General features: G+C 38.6%; 1 protein-coding gene across 1 annotated transcript in view; it reads left to right on the forward strand.

Moving 5' to 3' along the window:
- The window catches only part of LOC124256072 (1-phosphatidylinositol 4,5-bisphosphate phosphodiesterase gamma-1-like), an 85,180-nt gene that overhangs the window by 49,894 nt on the left and 13,527 nt on the right, over positions 1 to 21,759 (forward strand). Inside the window, exons 22-28 of the mRNA XM_046690003.1 lie at positions 2,773 to 2,876; positions 4,416 to 4,561; positions 6,676 to 6,824; positions 8,011 to 8,046; positions 16,638 to 16,734; positions 19,886 to 19,976; positions 20,940 to 21,110. Coding sequence (XP_046545959.1) covers positions 2,773 to 2,876; positions 4,416 to 4,561; positions 6,676 to 6,824; positions 8,011 to 8,046; positions 16,638 to 16,734; positions 19,886 to 19,976; positions 20,940 to 21,110 — 794 coding nt within the window. The remainder of the gene's footprint in view (positions 1 to 2,772; positions 2,877 to 4,415; positions 4,562 to 6,675; positions 6,825 to 8,010; positions 8,047 to 16,637; positions 16,735 to 19,885; positions 19,977 to 20,939; positions 21,111 to 21,759) is intronic.

The raw sequence follows: 21,759 nt of genomic DNA on the forward strand, positions 1-21,759 counted from the left end.
TTTTATATGAGAACTTAAACAAAATTCTATGTTTAATCAATATAAAAGGATTTTATCAGTTTCCAGGGCTCCAGATAAATTTTCAACATCAGGAGTACATACTCCTTACTTTTTCAATGCAGGAATACTGGAAAACCTTAAGGGTACATTTAGAGTACTTAATGGAATTGAATGGCGTATCAGTAATCTTGTGTTTCATTTCATATATGCACCACAACATTGCTACTTTTGTGTAAACAGGTCAATGAGCAACAAAACAATACTTTTTCAGATATATACGTCTGTAAATGATTCTAAGACCGTACACCATTGCTGTAGTGCGTATCTGCTACGTTTTCTAAATTATTTCCTACCGTATCGTGCACATTTTATATCTGTATATACGCCGATACGGCCCTTATCTGGAGCCCTGAGTTTCTCTGAAATAGGGACGGAAAACAAAAACATTATGGATAATATCATCTACAACAAAATTCTAATTTGGACTAAAATATATAGATTTTCTAGGTTGTCGTGCTTGACACTGATAGCCTGATAATCTGAGACAGATTGTTTATAAAATAGGGGGCGGTGGGGTAGCCTAATGGTTGAAGCGTTGGCTCGTCACGCCGAAGACCCGGGTTCGAATCCCCACATGGGTACAATGTGTGAAGCCCATTTCTGGTGTCCCCCGCCGTGATGTTGGTGGAATATTGCTAAAAGCGGCGTAAAACCAAACTCAGTCAGTCAGTGTTTATAAAATAGATTTTGCGAGGTAATTGGCATTGAATGAACGTCAGTGTTGTAATGATCAAAGTATGTGGTGACATTGTGATTGACAGAAATCAATAACTTAACCTTGTCATTGAAGGGGGGTGTCTTTAACAGAAGCAGAATTTTAGTTTTGATTTCCCATTGTTAGAATTAGAATTTAGCAAATCAACAGGTATTATTGGATAAGGCATATGAAGTGAGTTTAGTGAGTGAGTTTAGTTTTACGCCGCACTCTGCAATATTCCAGCTATATGGTGGCGGTCTGTAAATAATCGCGTCTGGACCAGACAATCCAGTGATCAACAGCATGAGCATCGATCTACACAATTAGGATACAATGACATGTGTCAACCAGGTCAGCGAGCCTAACCACCTGATCCCGTTGGTCGCCTCTTGTGACATACTAGAGTTACTGAAGACCAATTCTAACCCGGATCTTCACGGGTGCATATGAAGTTATTAAGCAACTAATGCAAACATTTACTGTTCATATTGTTATTGGGGCGGTGGGGTAGCCTAATGGTTAAAGCGTTGGCTCGTCACGCCGAAGACCCGGGTTCGAATCCCCACATGGGTACAATGTGTGAAGCCCATTTCTGGTGTCCCCCGCCGTGATATTGCTTGAATATTGCTAAAAGCGGCGTAAAACCAAACTCAGTCAGTCAGTCATATTGTTATTGAAAAGCAGATCTGGTAAAGAAGGATGTACTTAAATTGTCAACAGGATGCTTCTAATGTAGGACAAACATCAGATTTATGAGGAAATGTTGATAAGAATCATATCGTATCAGAAATATGGAAGGTATTGCATATTGATTAGGAAAGAGCAATATGTGAACTATTAAACTATGAGGTTAAGTTATGGGAAGTTAGAAATTTAAAACCAGTTCTTTAGTTAGACCTATTTTAAAACATCGTATTTAATTTCTAGGCCAATATGCCAAGAAAAATTATTTTGTGATTAAAGCAAAAACAACTTTGTTTGTCTCAGAGTCTCCAATAATATTTTACAAAATGCTCTTTGATGATAATGCTCTCACAACATCCTTTGAAATACATGTAGAAACAACTAAGACAATTTGGAACATATTTATCGAATGTGCAGTCATGTTGTCTCTTGCATTTCTGAGAGTTTTGTCATCGTATTTGGCATGGTTCTTTTTTGGAGATTATTCAATGAGTTTGAAGAATTTTTAAAATTCAGCTGATTCTCCTTGAATTAGAGTTTGTAGTCATCAAGCTCCATTTGCGGTGACCGTTTTTTGTGGCCTTTCTCATTGTCTACAAACAGCGATTGGACCAAACTTACCAGTGTATTTGGAGTGAAAGGAATTCCAAATTTTATTTGCACTTCAGCATTAATTTCAAGAATATGTCTAGTGCATCTGACTATTTTGTAAATAGTTAGTTTGAAGTATTGTTTGCTTTCTTCACGGTTGTCAGACTGTTTCATGTGCATGTGATAGTAGTTGTATGCCATTGGAAGCAGCATGGCGTTTCGGTTGCATGATGAACGTCTTTCTTGTAATATCTGGCATTGCTTGTAATGACAGTAGATAGCCCAACGTTTGTGTTGACTAATACTTCATGTTGTCTTAGCATTGGCAAGTTGTTGCATGAGTTGTTTTTTTTCATTTTTCGTGTTATGTTTTCTTTAAAAAAAATTCCTGTCCTTTTGTCATTATTTACGTGAAATGAAAGTTTCTGAATTCTGAAAATTATGAATGTTTTTACAGTTGAATAAATCTTTTGACATTAAAGCCTTTAGATAAGTTATTTCAAATGTTTTGAAAAAATAAATCATTTACAGTAATAGATAAGGGAATAATAGCTCCCCTTGTTCCCAAAACACCATCGTCTTATTTGTGGCCATGACTAATGGAAAGAGGCAGATTGAGAAAAATGTTTTTGTGAAATTGAATTTATGATAAATATATTGGTTTCGAAAAGTTCACCTCAAATTTCCATGTCACATGCATCATGACAAGAAGCTGTATTCAGTTTTTCTATATGATTCAGCTGAGAGTGAAGGCTCTCCATGATTACCAGGCCAACCGGGCAGATGAGCTGTCCTTCCTCAAGGAGGCCATCATCACCAACGTCACCAAACAAGATGGAGGATGGTACGGCCATTTTGTTCATTATGTTCTGTGTCTTATTTGTTGTGCATTGTTGCTATTTGTCACCAAACCGGATGGAGGATGGTACGACCATTTTGTTCATTATGTTCTGTGTCTTATTGTGAATTTTGCAATCTCTGGCGGGGTGTTAAAGAGTTTTCACTCAGTTGATGTCATATTGTTGAAATGTCGCAAATTTAAATGTGGGATAAGACAGCAACATTACCACATACCAAGTCATCTCAGTGGTGTCGGCCAATACCGCAAAAATCTCAAATTATAGACAACCCGAAACCACGAAAAAAAGATTGTATAAATCTGTTAGGTTGGGACCGATCGTGCGAAACTCTATAATCACAGAACTATGAAGCTGAGTTAATCCAGATGCCAGTTGTAACGGACAACTTTCAAGCTTGAGTTTAAACGTTGAGTTTGTGTTTTCATTTCTACTCGTAGTAGTGAATAATTCAATTGAGTGTATGAACTTTGTGTTTTCGTCTCAACATTAAATCAAATGTTGAAGCCAGGGGTAGCCTAGTGGGCACATGCCCACATGGGTACAATGTGTGAAGCCCATTTCTGGTGTCTCCTGCTGTGATATTGCGGGAATATTGCTAAAAGCAGCATAAAACCTCGTTAAGATGAGAAAGCCACAATAACTCGGTGCGCCTAGTGGCTGCAAGAGTTGTATACTCCCCAGGGAGTTGAGATTGATAATGCGATGTGCCGTTGAGATTGACATCCAATGATCGAGGGAAAAAATACCAGCGCCTTGAGCATGCACTAGTGCGTGGATATGTGTGCTATATAAATATCCTATAATAATAATAATAATAATAAAAAAAACCATACTCACTCACTCTCAAGTTAAATGGTCACAGAGACACTTGTGCCTGTTTCAAATAAGTATTAATGTCTTGATCTCCTTCACTTTCGGCTTTCATCAAACATAATATATTTGAATGGTATTATCTTAACAACATACTATACTTCAAGATCAGAAAACAAGTGAAACTTATCCCCTTACCTGTCATCAAGACACTGAAGCCTGAGCGTTCAGTGCTGCTAAATAAATAAGCGATTTCTCCTTATGAATTTGGATTTGAAAACAAAGCTTTTTATTGAGACATTTTTGTAATCATTTCTTATCTCATTAATGTAACAGCACTGCTGAGTAAAACCTCTCCAAAACATTTTCTAGTTGTAGTAGTAGATTTGGTGTTTTTTTGTTTGAGAAGAGATGTTTCTTTTGAGACATTTTGTTATTTAGGGAATGAGAAGTCTTATTTTTTAAAATTTAATATATGTAGTAATGTTTGGATTCTGAGAGTAAGTTCTATTTGTTTGCTCGGAGTAGGGGTAGCCTCGTGTTAAAGTGTTCGCTTGTCACTCCGAAGACCCGGGTTCGACTCCCCACATGGGTACAATGTGTGAAGCCGATTTCTGGTGTCCTCCATGTGATATTGATGAAATACTGAAATATTGCTAAAAGCGTCATAAAACTAAACTCACTCACTCACTATTTGTCTGCTTGGCCACCAGGTGGAGGGGTGATTATGGGGCGAAGAAACAGCACTGGTTTCCCTCCAACTATGTGGAGGAACTGGACTCGGAGAATGATTCTGCGGAGTCAGCACCTCTGGGATCTTTACAGCAGGGCTCTGTAGATGTCCAGGGATGTATGACAGGTGAGAGACATGGACTGTACTGATTCTGTGAAGTTGGTAGGGACGTTGAAACCCTGAATGTTCAGTGTTCACGAATAGCGTCTGACCCTCTGACAAATTCGGCAGATTCGCCAACGGTCCGATAGAAGTCTACCACCCGCCGGTCCCAATGTCTGACTGTATATTTCACCATGACTTTGACTGAAGTTGTTATATGTGACATGTGACACTTGTATGCTGTTTATAAATATTATGCTTGTTAATAATTTCAATGCCAATTATAAGAAATGTTAAATCTGAAATGTGTGTTTAATTTTATTTTATGGGTCCTGTGAATTTTCAATGGGTCAGACAGACATCTGAAACTTACAGGACCCATGTCCTGTTACTTTGAAACAGCATTCTTGAACACTGAATGTTATTGTGCCTTCTTTTCCATACATTCACACATCATTTAGAGAGTTATGTACTAAAGGGGTTACACTGTAAGACACAATGTGATCCTGAGCCAAATTAAATTTTCTTCCTGTTCATACCCGGTTTCTTGGTTTGAAATTGGTGTTCAGCAACCCATGCATGTTGTAAGTGGTGACTATTAGGATCAGGTGGTCGGCTGACTTGGTTGACACATGAGTTCATATTCTCCTCCGATCTCAAGCTGACATTCCATGATATGGCTGGAATACTTGTCAGAGGGGTGTTTAACCTAACTGACTCAATCAGTCACTATTGGCTTTCCTCTGACATCAGACCTGTGAAGGTCCGGGTTAGAATATTGATCTTCAGTAACCCATGCTTGTCGTAAAAGGCGACTAATTGAATCGGGTGGTCAGGCTCGCTGACTTGGTTGGCACATATCATCTGCTCCCAATTGCTCAGATTGATGCTCATGCTGTTGATCACTGGATTATCTGGTCCAGACTCGATTAGTTATAGACCGCCGCCACATAGCTGGAATGTTGCTGAGTGTGGCGTAAAACTAACCTCACTCACTCACTCCTCTGACATCAGGGGCCGGTGGGTAGCCTAGTAGTCAAAGCGTTCGCTCTTCACGCTGAAGATCCGGTTTCGATTCCCGACATTTCTGGTGTCCTTCGATATTGCTGGAATATTGCTAAAAGTGGCGTAAGAGGATACTCACTCACTCACTCCTCTGACATCAGCTGTGATTATTGTACAAAGCAATGTTTCACTCACTCACTCCGGCGCTCACTCCACCACTCACTCACTCCACCACCCAACCCCTCAACCAATCACTCAACCACGAACTTCACTGTTCCAGAGGTGTCTGTGGGGAGAGGCACACAACCACTCACTCACTTAACCACTCACTCAACCACCCAACCACTCAACCAATCACTCAACCACTCACTTCACTGTTCTAGAGGTGTCTGTCAGGAGAGGCACTCAACCGCGCACTCACTTAACCACTCACTCAACCACTCACTCAACCACTCACTCACTTAACCACTCACTCAACCACCCGACCACTTAACCAATCACTCAACCAATCTTTCAACCACTCACTTCACTGTTCTAGAGGTGTCTGTGGGGAGAGGCACTCAACCACTCACTCACTTAACCACTCACTTAACCACTCACTGAACCACCCAACCACTCAACCAATCACTCAACCAATCTTTCAACCACTCACTTCACTGTTGTAGAGGTGTCTGTGGGGAGAGGCACGCAACCACTCACTCACTCAACCACTCACTCAACCACTCACTTCACTGTTCTAGAGGTGTCTGTGGGAAGAGGCACTCAACCACTCACTCAACCACTCACTCAACCACTCACTCAACCACCCAACCCCTCAACCAACCCCTCAACCAATCATTCAACCACTCACTTCACTGTTGTAGAGGTGTCTGTGGGAAGAGGCACTCAACCACTCACTCACTCAACCACTCACTCAGCCACTCACTCAACCACCCGACCACTCAACCAATCACTCAACCAATCTTTCAACCACTCACTTCACTGTTGTAGAGGTGTCTGTGGGGAGAGGCACTCAACCACTCACTCACTCAACCACTCACTCACTTAACCACTCACTCAACCACTCACTCAACCACCCAAGCCCTCAACCAATCACTCAACCACTCACTCAACCACTCACTTCACTGTTGTAGAGGTGTCTGTGGGGAGAGGCAGGAACTTTGCCTTCAAGCTGTTCAGTCGGTACCAGGCCCACCCTCTGGAAGTGGCCTGTGAGACTGATGCTGACATGAAGGATTGGATGGAGAAGATAAGCCATTGTTCTTCCAGTGCTGTGCAGAGGGTGAGTTCAGTAGCAGCTCCTCTAGCAGGGTCTTACCTGGCGCCGTGCTGACCGATAGGAATCAGAACTTGTTACCTGGTCTGGTTTCGGAGGTTGGAGAAATTTAGAGACATTTTTTTCAGTTATCGATAGCAATATGTGTATGTTCATTTATTCATTCATTCATTGTTTTGTTCATTTATTCATTCATTCATTCATTCATTCATTCATTCATTCATTCATTGTTTTGTTCATTCATTCATTATTCTACTCATTCCTTTTTTCATGTTGTCTTTCATCTGTTTATTCCATGGTTCATTTTATCATTTCATTCATCAGAGCTTTCATTAATTCATTCACCCATTAATTCATTATTTCATTCATTAATTCATTTTTTTCTTTATTCATTTGTTAGTTTGTTTATATGTAATTTATATATGAGTTGTTAGAATAGTTTGCATTGACGAGCCTCTAACAACTAGCTCTACAAGTAGCCTAGTGCATGTTTCCTGGAATATGTTTTGTCGGTATTTGGGATGTAGTTAGCAAGCACTACCTAACCGTTGGGGTCTTAAAACAGTTTACTGATTGTTCCCTTTCCTTTTTTAAAATTGAGTTCATTAGGAAAATTGGTTTTTATTTTGATCAAGTTAATGACCAATGTTTCATGTTTCATATTTGGTTGCTAATAGTGCCAAACGTATACTCATTGGTGTCCAATATGTTTTGGTACATCTTAAGCAACCACTCTTTTAAATATTTAATTTAAAAAATGATGTTGTATGTTGATGTTATGAGAGAAGGAGAGCATTGAGCTTTGCCCCAAATGTAAATGCTTGTATCAGCACTGCTAATGTTAGATAATTCTTTTAACTAATTTCACAAGAATTAATTATGCATGTTTTAACTAACGAATTCAGTACAAAGTATATTCTTAGAAGGGGTGGTGGGGTAGCCTAGTGGTTAAAGCGTTTGCTCATCACGCTGAAGGCCCGGGTTCAATTCCACACATGGGTACAATGTGTGAAGACCATTTCTGGTGTCCCTGCCGTGATATTGCTGGAATATTGCTAAAAGCGGCGTAACTCAACTAGGAAATTGGTAAGAATCATGGGTTGTAGCAAGCGTATACTCTGTTTTCAGCAGGTTAGGGTCAGAGGGAAGTAACTGTTCACATGAAGCATATATGTCTCTCCCTTGTTTCCAGATGTCGAAAATAACTAAACATGACATTGAAAGGATGGTACGTAAGGGATTAACACTCAAGCTTTGTCCTATCATAGCTGAAAACAGGAGGATTCTTACATAGTTCGGCGCTCTGGAAAGGCAATAAAATGAGTTCAATATTGAGTATAGGCTTCAGTTATGTTAAAGAATAAGATGAAAATTTGTCAGATTCATTGTAATGTTGAAATATTTTTTGATTATGAACCTAAAGTAATTGTGTTCTTTTTGACTTTCAACAAAGTTTGGAAAATTAATGAGAAATAATTTTCGTCTGATTTCTAAAACGATTACTTGTGAATTATAAGCCAGAGTTTTGTATGAGTGGTGGTTAAATCCTCTCTAACTCTTTAAGAATCCTCCTTGTGACCTTTTCAAGCTTATTTTCATCATCTTGTCATGTATTGCACAGTTTGCAGATGTACCAACACATTCAATTTTTTCTTCATTTGCTGTGCAGCATACATGTAACTTTAAAGTCTTTATCCTATGTACTGGAGCCTTTATCCCTTCTTCATCCGCAGCACATGATTTTTTTTCTTTAGCTCCGCAACTTGTTGTAATGGCATCCTAGCATCCGCTGTTATTTTAATTTTCTTAAGTTTCATGCAGTGCGTTGGTATGTCATGTTAGCAATGTAGGTAGAGATCAGTGTTTGTGGAGGAACCACCTTTGTCAGGATTGATAGGACTTTACTGATTAAGGCATATCGTTTATATATATCTCTGGATGAATTCACATCAGTCATCAAACCAGGGGCTTATCTGTTTTAAAGGTGGTCCACAATGCTCCCTATGAGATTCCAGGTCAGATTAAGTCCCCAGCAACTGATGCTCGATTCCCTGGAGAATTCCAGGTTTATTACAGTTCCCTAGCAACATATGTTGTCTGATTAGGTGATTAGCCTTGCTGGGTCAGCTGGTCAGCATGTGAGACTCGGTTGATGGTATGTTATTGTACCATAGTATCTTGGCTCATACTCATAATATTAACCACTGGTTTGTCCTGTCCAGAATAGATCATATGCAGGCTATTGTTAAGTGTGGTGTCAATATGATTCTTTGAACCAGTGTTCACGAATAGCGTCTGACCCTCTGACAAATCCGGTAGATTCGCCAACGGTCCGATAGAAGTCTACAACCCGCCGGCCCCAGTGTCCCAACTGTATATTTCACAATGACTTTGACTGAAGTTGTTATATGTGACATGTGACAGTTGTTTGCTGTTTATTGCTGTTTATAAATCTTATGTTTGTTAATAATTTCAATGCCAATTATAAGAACTGTTAAATCTGAAATGTGAGTTTAATTTTATTCTATGGGTCCTGTGAATTTTCAATAGGTCAGACAGACATCTGAAACTTACAGGACCCAATGTCCTGTTACTTTGAAACACCATTCGTGAACACTGCTTTGAATATGTTGAAAAATACTCTACTCCAGTAGATTAACAAGGGGTAAATAGCCCGAGTATTGAAACCGGGGCAAAATGTATAACTGTCATCCACTATGGTAGGGATTAAGATAAGGATGGGTGAAGCTGTAGTTTTATTCTGTGCCCTATCGTAAGCCACAAGTTTGCAAGTTAAATTTTGTACATTTTATACAATGGAGGCTTTATTAATGTCAATGGACATTTCTCTGTTAAAAAAGTCCATACAAGTAATTCGTTTCATATCCTCTATCTTTTGCCTCTCTGGAAATATTTTCCCAAATCTTGCTTTTATATCTTGAGAAATCTTGGTTGACATGCCTTTCTTCTGCTGCATGGACATTGTGTGTTGTGTAGATGATGATTGATTCGATCTTTAACTTGTCTACAAGCAACTTACTGCTGTGTTTTTGCTCCTGTGATGTATAATTATTCCTATTTGCAAGCATGGATCTTGTTTATGTTTTCTTAAGAGCCGTGGAGTTACAACAGATGGTGCAGTCTGGCATGATGTACCAAAATATTGTATTCCTGTTTGTTGTAATGTAGTTTGAATATACAGCATTGACCATCCTGACAGGGATGATAAGCAGCCATGTGAAATGGAACTGATTCATGGAGTTGTTTGAAATTTTGCTCCAACCCGTAATTTTGCCAATCTCTGGACATAATGAATATTGACATTAGAGGTGACTTTTCGACGAACTATGTCAAACTGGTCCTTGGGAGTTCCTTTTGCATATGTCACAAGGTCATGGTCAAGGACATGAGAAATGAAAAGTCACGAGAAATTCTTCCATTAAGGTTTTTCAGGAGTATTAAAATATATGTGGTTTTACTAAGTAAATGACATCTTATGGTTTGTCCCTGCTTTGGAAAGGTCGAGGTCAAAATAGTATAGAGGTCAGGATGAGTATTCAATCTTTTGACTTGGGGTGTATGTTTGGGCCTGGAGTAGTTGTCATGATAAAGGTCAAGGTCTAAGTCAAGGTCCCCTGTTTTCCTACTGGCAGCATGTGTTATATATTTTTAGATTGGAGAAATGTTGTGAAATGCATGCTTCTATTTTTGCAAGTTCTTGCCAACACCTCTAGTTTTAACGCCCCGTGAAGATCCGACTATGCTTGTCGTAAAAGGCGACTAACGGGATCGGGTGGTCAGGCTCGCTGACTTGGTTGACACATGTCATCGGTTCCCAGTTGCGCAGATCGATGCTCATGCTGTTGATCACTGGATTGTCTTACAGACCGCTGCCATATAGCTGGAATATTGCTGAGCGCGGCATAAAACTAAACTCACGCACTCACTCACTCTAGTTTTAACACTGAATATTTTGTAGTTTAAAACCATTTCATGTTTCCAGTGACCTTTTTAAAATTACTTTATTACTGAATGAAAAACATACTTTTAGATTTTGCTCCATGATCAAAAACATTTAGCTGCGTCACTGCAACTGTGACAACCATAGAGGCGTCTTTTGCGCTCGTGTTTTGTAAGGAACAGAAGACAGAACTTTTTGATTTGTGCTTATCATAATAGTTCACTCGGCATGCTGCTGTGACAAGGCTAAGGTATGTTGTAGTGATTTTAGCCTGGTTAAGTTCCAGACAAGAATAGAGGCGGTGGGGTAGCCTAGTGGTTAAAGCGTTGGCTCGTCACGCCGAAGACCCGGGTTCGATTCCCCACATGGGCACAATGTGTTAAGCCCTGGTGTCCCCCGCCGTGATATTGCTGGAATATTGCTAAAAGCGGCGTAAAACTAAACTCAGTCAGTCAGTCCAGACAAGAATAGGTCGCAGATACTTGTGCTGAGCGTGTGAGGTTTGGTTGGGTTCATTGTCTCGGTTGGCATGGATAATAGCTCGCAATATCGTTCACTGGATTGTCTAGTCGAGAATTGAAAATATATCTGTCTTGAATGTCAGAGCAAACAGAACAATTCAGATTAATTTCCACGTTTTGTTTCCTAGCCAACAACTTTTGAAATGCTTTTTTCTATTCTTTTCAAAATAAACATGTGGTATACTTAGAAATAGCTCAAAATTTCTAGAATGGTAAGGGATATAAGTTTTTGATATTAGTTGTATCATAATAAATACATTTCAACTTGTAACTAAGTTTGACAGTAGATGTTTTGACTGCTAGTAATCTTGATAGAGGGGAGGTTTAAGATGAAAAATTGATGGTTTTGGATGAGTTGTGAACAATACCAGCACAATTTGTGAAACATTCATTCACTCGACAAGGCCAACTGTGTATGAGTCTCCCAACCCCTGTGTGGGAGATTGTCCTACTCCTCCTGAAGCGCCTGGCCAAGTTCCGCCAGCATTCATTCACTCGACAAGGCCTACTGTGTATGAGTCTCCCGACCCCTGTGTGGGAGATTGTCCTACTCCTCCTGAAGCGCCTGGCCAAGTTCCGCCAGCATTCATTCACTCGACAAGGCCTACTGTGTATGAGTCTCCCGACCCCTGTGTGGGAGATTGTCCTACTCCTCCTGAAGCGCCTGGCCAAGTTCCGCCAGCATGGTTAGTGGCCTATGATGTTAATGGACAGGTGCCCCTATTCTGTCCCAGATGGGTTCATTGGGGAAGGGTCTGGGCTCATTGTCAGCCATGGTATTCTATAGGTGTTTTAGCTGCTGTCATTGAGCATTGACATTCATGCAGCGTGAGCACAGGTGTTGACCCACTGAAGATGGCTACAACTATGTTTAGTGGGCAGCAAAGAAGACTCCAGCTGAAAGTCTGAAGTTCAGTTTTAGTGCGACTGTAGCCACCAGTACATGATTTATGGCAATGATGTAATATAGGTAGCGATCTTAGAAATATAATAATAACATTTTTCAATGTTTCACATTTGTTAATAGCATATATATGTGGGGCGGTGGGGTAGCCTAATGGTTAAAGCGTTGGCTCGTCACGCCGAAGACCCGGGTTCGAATCCCCACATGGGTACAATGAGTGAAGCCCATTTCTGGTGTCCCCCGCCGTGATGTTGCTGGAATATTGCTAAAAGCGGCTTAAAACCAAACTCAGGCAGGCAGGAAGCATATATATGTGTTGGACACGTCAATCTCTGATTTGTCTTAAATGATAATTGTCTAACTTGAAGAAATGTCAATAATGAACATTTTATCCATCAGTTTCTCTAAAACTAATAGCGTTGTTCACAGTTACAAGTAACCATGTACGATTATGGTTATGATTTATGGTAATGTTCATAAATGGATAAAGTGAGGTAATTACAATCAAAAAGTGACAAATTGCCTTGCGTGTGGTGTGATTGCTGTGGTTGGTGTGACTTAACCGATCAGATATCTTTGATAGTCTCCAGGGGTGGAAATAACTTTAAAATTGCTAGTGTACTCCGGTACAGTGGCACATGTAAAATCACTTGCCCTGATAATTTTTCCACTATACAGGCTGATTTTCTTGTTGATTTTGTAAATAAACAACTGAATTAACATTGGAAAGTCAACTGGACACCGGTACAGTGTAATATATAAATTTGCTTGCCCGACAGAAAAAAACACTGGACTGGGGCGTCGGGCGATGGATTATTTCCACCCCTGGTCTCCGTAGTATATCACCTATTATATTGGTAGGGTTAACATAAAATATGAGCTTATTGTAAAATATAATAAATCCCATGTGAATTCTTGGTTAGAAAATTCATTAAGAATCCAATGCTGGTCATTAATTAAGAGACAACTTGTGAAGATCGTGTTGTAGGGGCTACAGGCTAACAGGAGGGATTACTTGAACCTGAATGTTTAATGGGCATTTCTTTGTGTATCAGCTTCTGTACAGCCTGTCATTAACTGGTTTGTTTGGTCCAGATTTTATTGTATACAGACTGTCAGTGATTGTCTGGTCCAGACTTGATTGTATACAGACTGTCAGCCATTGTCTGGTCCAGACTTGATTGTATACAGACTGTCAGCCATTGTCTGGTCCAGACTTGATTGTATACAGACTGTCAGCCATTGTCTGGTCCAGATTTTATTGTATACAGACTGTCAGTGATTGTCTGGTCCAGACTTGATTGTATACAGACTGTCAGCCATTGTCTGGTCCAGACTTGATTGTATACACACTGTCAGCCATTGCCTGGTCCAGATTTTATTGTATACAGACTTCTCGTTTGGGATTCTGATTTGTAATTACTAACTATACTTCCTTCTGCACTGGGCCGGTGGTGTAGGGAGTGGTTAAAGCGTTTGCATGTCACGCCGAAGACCCGGGTTTGATTCCCCACATGGACACTATGTGTGAAGCCCATTTCCGGTGTCCCCCCACCATGATATTGCTGGAATATTGCTAAAAGCAGCGTAAAAGCATACTCACTCACTCCTGCATTCTTCTGTTCTTATTCTCTATTAATGGAATGTGTTTAAGTATCACAGAAGCATGTTTACACTAAAAAAGTATGAAAAATCAGTTTATATTTATGGGGAAATGTGGGCCCGTGGGACTGAAATTTACAGGACATTTTAGAGTTCTGTGCACCATTGATGCAAGGTTTGGCTCTTGATCCATCGCTGCTATTAGTACTTCATGTCACTGTCCAGTATCTGATTGTTTACAGGCTGTTGAGATACGGCTTGAAGACAACATTACTGTTCATTTTCACGATGCAGGAGAAATTGTTTATATTTAAGCACAAGCCAGAAAAAGAAACTACAGAAAATAATACATTATTCCTCAACTCAAGGATACTTGAGCACATGTTATGTCATCTAATCATCCAAGGTGCTATGATTCACCTTACAGAGTTGTGTCCCTTTGGTATGCCAGGATAATGATTTGTGAGATGTTTGTAAATAAGCATGCTAGCTGTGTTGCATCATAATGTATAGACAGAAGCATAGAGAACATTTTCTTTCTTTTTTGCGACATCAGTTTTTGTGATGCAGTGTGAGTGCAGTTACCGTTTTTGCATAATGCTCGATAAACTAAATGGAGAAAAAGCAAGGAATTGCGAACTATCAGTCCCATGTGAATAAATTTCGTCCATGGTAAAGTGAAGAGCTTTCAATAGTAGTTGATGAGGGACTGATGTTCTGTCACTGTTGCGGTTATGATCTTCCTTATATTACTCAGTCTTCATTTGTGAAAAATTGTAGAAAAATGTTGTTTTCAGATCTCTATTGGAGATATCCGATCAGTTGTGTCATAAAATCATGTTAAGCTATCAAATACTGGTTTGTCTGGTTCAGACTTGATTACTTGCAGCATTCAGTGGAGGGGCGGTGGGGTAGCCTAGTGGTTAAAGCGTTCGCTCGTCACGCCGAAGACCTGTGTTCCATTCCCTACATGGGTACAATGTGTGAAGCCCATTTCTGGTGTCCCTTGCCGTGATATTGCTGAAATATTGCTTAAAGCGGCGTAAAACCCAACTCACTCATTCAGTGGAAATATATGTGAGGGCAGCATTAAAAAACAAGCACATACACATTCACCCTGTCAACCACCAGTTAGGGGCAGTGCGGTAGCCTGATGGTCAAAGTGTCCGCTCGTCACCCAGGTTTGATTTGCAACATGAGTACAATGTGTGAAGGCTATTTCTGGTGTCCCCCGCCGTGATGTTGCTGGAATATGGCTAAAAGCGGCGTAAAACCAAACTCAATCAGTCAGTCTGGTGTCCCCCGCCATGATATCACTCAAATATTGACAAAAGTGGCGTAAAAACCAACTCACTCACTCAACCACTAGTTTGTCTGTTCCTGGTTATTTACAAGCTGCCCACAGCGTCTCCAATAGCAACTACTCACTGATGTTTTTCACCAAGCTTTTCTCATGTTGTAGGTGGTAATGTTATAGCCGGTAGACACTGTCAAGTCTAAGCTGCCAAAAATATCAATACATTATAGTTCATGCAATATTTAGCTTCATTCACTGGCGGTCACGTTTAAATGTCATCTTGCGAACACCCACTAATTCAGTCATCAATCACAATTCCTTATGAAAGTCATGGCTGGAAGTCAGTAAGAAGATTTGCCAATTTTCCAGCGCTCAGTACGATGTTATCTATTCCTGAACAAATTAGTTCCAACCAAAAAGGGAATCCTGCCTTCTTCCCATCCATGGAATTAAATCACTTCTACTTACCCTGCTTATGTGATTGTATCCATCCACTAATTAAGCTGAATCAGGTTACATTATGAATATGTGAACAGTTATAATTAATGTGGTCTGAAGCCTGTTGGAACTATTCTTGTAATATTGCATATTTAGCTTGTCTTTTTGTGTGACATATGACGTCAAATATAACAAATTTATTCCTGAAAGCTTTATTTTTTGGTGTTCTGATTGTCCGTAATGGATTAGCACCGAGTACAGTCGAACCCTGTGATCTTGAACTTGCTGTGTCCAATTGACAGTTGTGTGGGATGTTTCGGCAGACTCTTGCTATATTTACAACTATCCAAACAAAATTGTGTTGAAACCCTCGTTGATTAGTGTCTCTCAAGATTTCAGAAATAACTTCAAATTGAATCTGAAATGTCAAACTCAAATTGTTAAATCACAATTTCGTACGAGGTCGAGATTGTGTTTGTAAGCACAACTACACTAAGGTACACAAATGTAGATATGACAAATACTTCTGTTTATATATTTTTCACTGGTACTTTAATGTTATTTGCTTTGTGATGTATGATGTCATGATCAGACTGTAAGATAAGACTAATGTGTTTAATCTGTCAAATGATTTACCTGGTCTCAATGAGTTCCCATCTACAAGGTTCGGCTGTATATTTATGGTTTCTAAATAACTTGTAGAATGACAATTTCGGGGGTCTGTTCATTAGTAATCCTGCTTGAATTGAACAGATCTTTTTCCTGATTAGTTTTAAATAAATATCACAAAATATTTATTATACAGTATATGTGTAAATATGTGCGTTTATTATGTTTATTAGTCTTAGCAGCATGTCATGCAGGATTATAATGTGGCACATTATGCTCAACTAATAGGTAAGGTGTCATGAATATTAGCGATGTATATATTTTTTTGTGAAAAGAGGGCACATTTTTGTTTACAAATATCCCCCAAAATATTATGACCCTGATGTTTTGTGTTCAGTAAAGAGGTCTATGTATGTAGCTGTCTTGCAATCAGATAAACTCTGACAAAATGACCAGGTTTTTTATGGTTCGACTTGTTTTGTTTCAGACATCCGAACAGAAGATGCTGGAAAGGACGATGAGAATAGCTAGGGAGTTTTCTGATCTGATAGTCTATTGCCGAGCCGTCCCATTTAATCCAGAGGGTAACAGGAGGAGTCTATTTTTGTAGTTTAGAAATGTGTTGCAAATACTGTTGCCAGTTGTATTTCATAGATGTAGGTGTCGCGGTATGGCTGAAACAGTGCTGCAGTGTTAAAATCACAATATTCACAAGTCACAATAAATTTAGACTTGAAGTTTCTGATACAAGAATATATATTTAAGTCCCAAGCAAATCTACAACACAGCAAGTCTATGTTTCTTCATTTTGAAAGAGATCATTAGGCTCCTGTATATGTGTTGAAAGACAATTTGTCATATGAATCGGAAAAGATATTTTCATTGCAGAAATATGTTGTCTGTTAATCTGTACATAAATGTGATCAACTCATGGAATCTATGGTACATATTTTTGAGACGAGGAAAACATTTTTATCGTCCAAAACAGGTTTTCTTTGGAGATTCTGCTTCACTGAGATCAAGTGATATCTCCTTGGAGATGTTACGTCAATGAAATTGCGTCTGAACAAAACTTAACTTTATTTCCACTCAAACCGCTGTCAGTGGAATTAGAGGTACAAAATATGCATCATTATAATCATCTTAATATACAGGTATAGAATGTGCGTCAACAACTTCACCGAGAAGTGAGTACAGCTACTACAGAACAAAAAATATGCTCAATTGTGAAACGTGCAGTTTGGGTTAGATATAGTCCGTTTGGCTCAAAAATCGGACTGATGAATTGCAATCTAGCTCGAAAACTACTAAACATGTAGTACAGAATGAAACACTGATCATAATCAAAGCATCAGACCAACTCTGTGATTTTTTTTTCAGAATTTATGTCCTAAAAATAAAAAAGTTGTTTAACAAACTATCATTACAATCTTGACACAGTTCACTATTTGTTACGAGGGAGGGGTGCATAGAGAGGAACAGCCAGATGTGCAAAAAAGGATGAAGACGGCACAACACAGGTTAATGAATCAATGACTTTGTCGGCACTTGTGCACGTGCTTCACGTACACCTGGCTGTTCCTCCCTTTGCAGTCCTCCCTCGTAACAAATAGTGAACTGTGTCAAAATTTTAATGATAGTTTGTTAAACAACTTTTGATTATGATTAGTGTTTCATTGAGTATGCTATGTTTAGTTGTTTTTGAGTTAGATTGCAATTCATCAGTCCGGACTATAGTAGCATAATGGTTTTTAACATTTTATTTCATTAGCTGTCATTTCATTAGCTGTTTTCTCTTATTTTCCAAAATTGGACTGTAAACAAGTAACAGAATTCATCGCCGAAGTCACTTTATTTTCAAAGTAGACAATTTCTTTCAGTCGCTTGTATTTTTTCCTTCTGCCAATTTCATTTGGCGGATTGAGTTTTTAGGTTTTGAATTCTAGCAATACAAGCCAAACAATTTTTGGAAAATTTAGGAAGATTTTTAAATTTAAGGATGCTTTATGTGATTATGTGATAGAAAGATTTAAGTATTGTAACTCTCCAGAACTGAAAGTACCATTGAGTTTGTTTTTAACTAGATTTTTAAATACCATGAATTTGAAATCTGTGTTTTCCAAATGTTACTAAGTCTAAGGTCATCAAAAGTGTAAAATGTGATCCAATTATGTGTGCACCTTTCCAATTCATTTTCTTTGTACTGCAGCTTATAGATGAAGAAAGATAACTTAGACGCTTTTCCAGATAGAAGTTTTTTTCTCAAAAACATACCATTCTAGTTTTAACTAAATTTGTTATAGAATCTTCCAAGTTCACATAATCTATTAAATTTGGAGTACTTTTTTCTGACTGTGGTTAAAGACTTCAGAAAACGCTGAGGAACATTTTCAATCCTAAGTTTCGAAACCCTAAATCTCGCAATCGTTCATAAGTATTGGTAAGACCATGCTGTCAAAAGTCGCAGTTGACAGCCAAGATAAGGATCAAATTTACACCCTTTGCCCAAATCTTAATACATGGATTCGGTTGCCTGTTCTACCCGATTTTACTTTGTAGTGGTAAATTTTGAAAGGTTTTGCAAGGTGATGCCGATGTATTTCAAAGACTTGACATTTTTCAAAGTGGCTTGATCAATATAACATTTGTGTGTATATTCTCCAAATATCATTACTTAAGTTTAAAAACATTAATCATAAGCCTTCATCTTCCCAACTGTTGGATGAATCTAACACTTTTATCAAATCCATGTATTTTTGTAGCCAAGAGGATTCATTATCTGCTTCTACTAACAAAAATAATATAATGATATTTGCAATTCTATCACTAAATTCACTTGACTTTAGTTGAACACTAATACCTGGATCATACAAAGGGTTGTTTTTTAAATCATACACAAATATGGCAAACAGAAGGGGAGACACGTTTTCTCCTTGTCTAACTCCAGTTTTACAGGGGAAGAAACTTGTGTGATTATCATTACATGAAACACATGACTTTATGTTTTTGTACTTGTTATTACCATAAAACATTTCACAGTTCCATTATATTGAAATAGTTTCTGCCAAAATCTGAAACGCCAGACCATATCTAATGCTTTTTTGAAAATCAATGGCACAGAATAGTTTCTTTTTCTTTGCTGTTAAAAGTCCTGCAAAGCCACACACATACTGTAAAGATATAATCATCAGTAGAAAATCCATTTCTAATTCTGTCTGAGATTCTCATAACAAGGAAATTGATTCAATGAAGTTTTGTAAGCAATTATGTAAAGTAAATGATTGAGTTAAAAAGTCAAAAGATCATTGGCCTGTTGTTTTTAGGCATTTGGGGGTCTCCTTTGTTGATATAAAGAGGCATGATTACCCCTGTTAACTATTTTTTCTGGGAAATGTACCACTTTCAAGTACCAAAATATAAACCTTGAAATAAAAATCAGTAGATACAAGAATGGTATTTGAAATATACTCATAACTGAAAGCATCAAATCCTGCAATGCTTTGGAGACCATTGTGACATAATCGGTTACTGCGACATCACAATTAAATAACTTCTCTATGATTTGAAATTTGAAGGTTGTTTATTTATATGAAATCATTCAGGAATCATCTTTCTTTCAAAAGATCAATCATTTGTAAGACATGACTGTTATGGTTTTCAAAGGTTATTTTGAATATTGCAGTTTTGTAAAGAATAATGACATTTATGATATATTTTCCTGTATTGTATTTGCAGAAATACCTGGTCCGTACTACGAGATGTCCTCATTCCCAGAAACAAAAGTTGAAAAATACATCAACCGCAGCAAAGCCAAATTTTTCCTTAGATATCCTTTCACAAAAAGACTTGATTGGGAGGGCCTGCCTGTGAAAATGGGGCAGAAAATAGCATCTTAGATGAGTCCCTTCAGACTTTTGAGACCCATGAAGGCTCGGGTTAGAATTGATCTTCAGTTACCCATGCTTGTCGTAGGAGGCGACTAAAAGGATCGGGTGGTCAGGCTTGCTGGCTTGGTTGACACATGTCATCGGTGTTGATCACTGGATTGTCTGGGCCAGACTCGATTAATTATATAGCTGGAATGTTGCTGAATGCGGCGTAAAACTATACTCACTCACTCACTCAGACTTTTGAGCTAATGTCCAGTGGCTTGAAACGTTAAAAATACGGTCTGAATATTAATATACAATCTTGTTGTCTTCTTTTGAGGAATTAAATAACTAACAGATTCCATTGTTGTGTTCCTGGACGGAGACTGGAACCAACTGAGTGACGTTTGTGACAATGACATCTGTTTATTGGAAAAACGTAACTCGGAGTATTTTTACCAAAGTCTGAATTTAATGCTGGAAAAGAAAATGTGTAAAGTTGATTCCCTGAGTCACAGGCTTTTTCTATTGCATTACAGCAACACAAGCACATGCCCAGTCATCTCAGTAAATGCATATATAGCGGTTGGGTAGCCGAGTGGTTACAGCGTTTGCTCACCCTTACTAAAGACATGGGTTTCATTCCCCACAATGTCTGAAGCCCATTTCTGGTGTTCCCCCACCATGATATTACTAGAATATTGCTAAGTGGAGCCTAAAACCAAACTCATTCACATACATATGATATAAGACATTACATCAAGTTAATGATTAATATTAATCCTGTCGCTCTGTCGTCTGAGATAATTGAATCCCAGAAGAAGTATAATATTCTGTGACTGCAGGGTGTGGAGGGTTCTGATATATAAGAGGAGAGTATTCAATAATAATGATTATGTAAGCTTCCTTAACAACGCCACTTATCATCGTAACCAGCTGAGTCGAGTGTACCCGAAAGGGCAGCGTGTTGACTCATCGAACTACGACCCAGTCCCAATCTGGAACACAGGATCACAGCTCCTGGCTCTCAATTACCAGACCCCAGACAAGGCCATGCAGGTGTACCAGGGACGCTTCCTGCAGAATGGAAGGTAGGATTTGTTCTTTGGCAGAGACATAGAAGAAGGCTTTGTCCACCTGTTTTGTAGAATCGAAATAATGAGTCATTTAGTAAATCTTAATGCACTGAGCTAGTGCCTTCTCTTTTTCTGGACTCATTATTATTTGATGTAGCTTATTCTATGTAAAATATCCTTATTGTCATGTTATTGTTTTCCTTATTTGTCACTGTAGCATATCTTTATTTGTCACTGTAGCATATCCTTATTTGTCACTGTAGCATATCCTTATTTGTCACTGTAGCATATCTTTATTTGTCACTGTAGCATATCCTCATTTGTCACTGAAGCATATCCTTATTTGTCACTGTAGCATATCTTTATTTGTCACTGCAACATATCCTTATTTGTCACTGCAGCATATCCTTATTTGTCACTGCAGCATATCCTTATTTGTCACTGCAACATATCCTTATTTGTCACTGCAGCATATCCTTATTTGTCACTGCAGCATATCCTTATTTGTCACTGCAGCATATCCTTATTTATTGCTGTAGCATATCCTTATTTGTCAGAGTAGCATATCTTTATTTGTCACTGCAACATATCCGTATTTGTCACTGCAGCATATCCTTATTTGTCACTGCAGCATATCCTTATTTGTTGCTGTAGCATATCCTTA

Source organism: Haliotis rubra, unplaced genomic scaffold (genome assembly GCF_003918875.1).
Source record: "Haliotis rubra isolate DU_JTF1 unplaced genomic scaffold, ASM391887v1 Scf617, whole genome shotgun sequence".
Lineage (NCBI taxonomy): Eukaryota > Metazoa > Mollusca > Gastropoda > Lepetellida > Haliotidae > Haliotis > Haliotis rubra.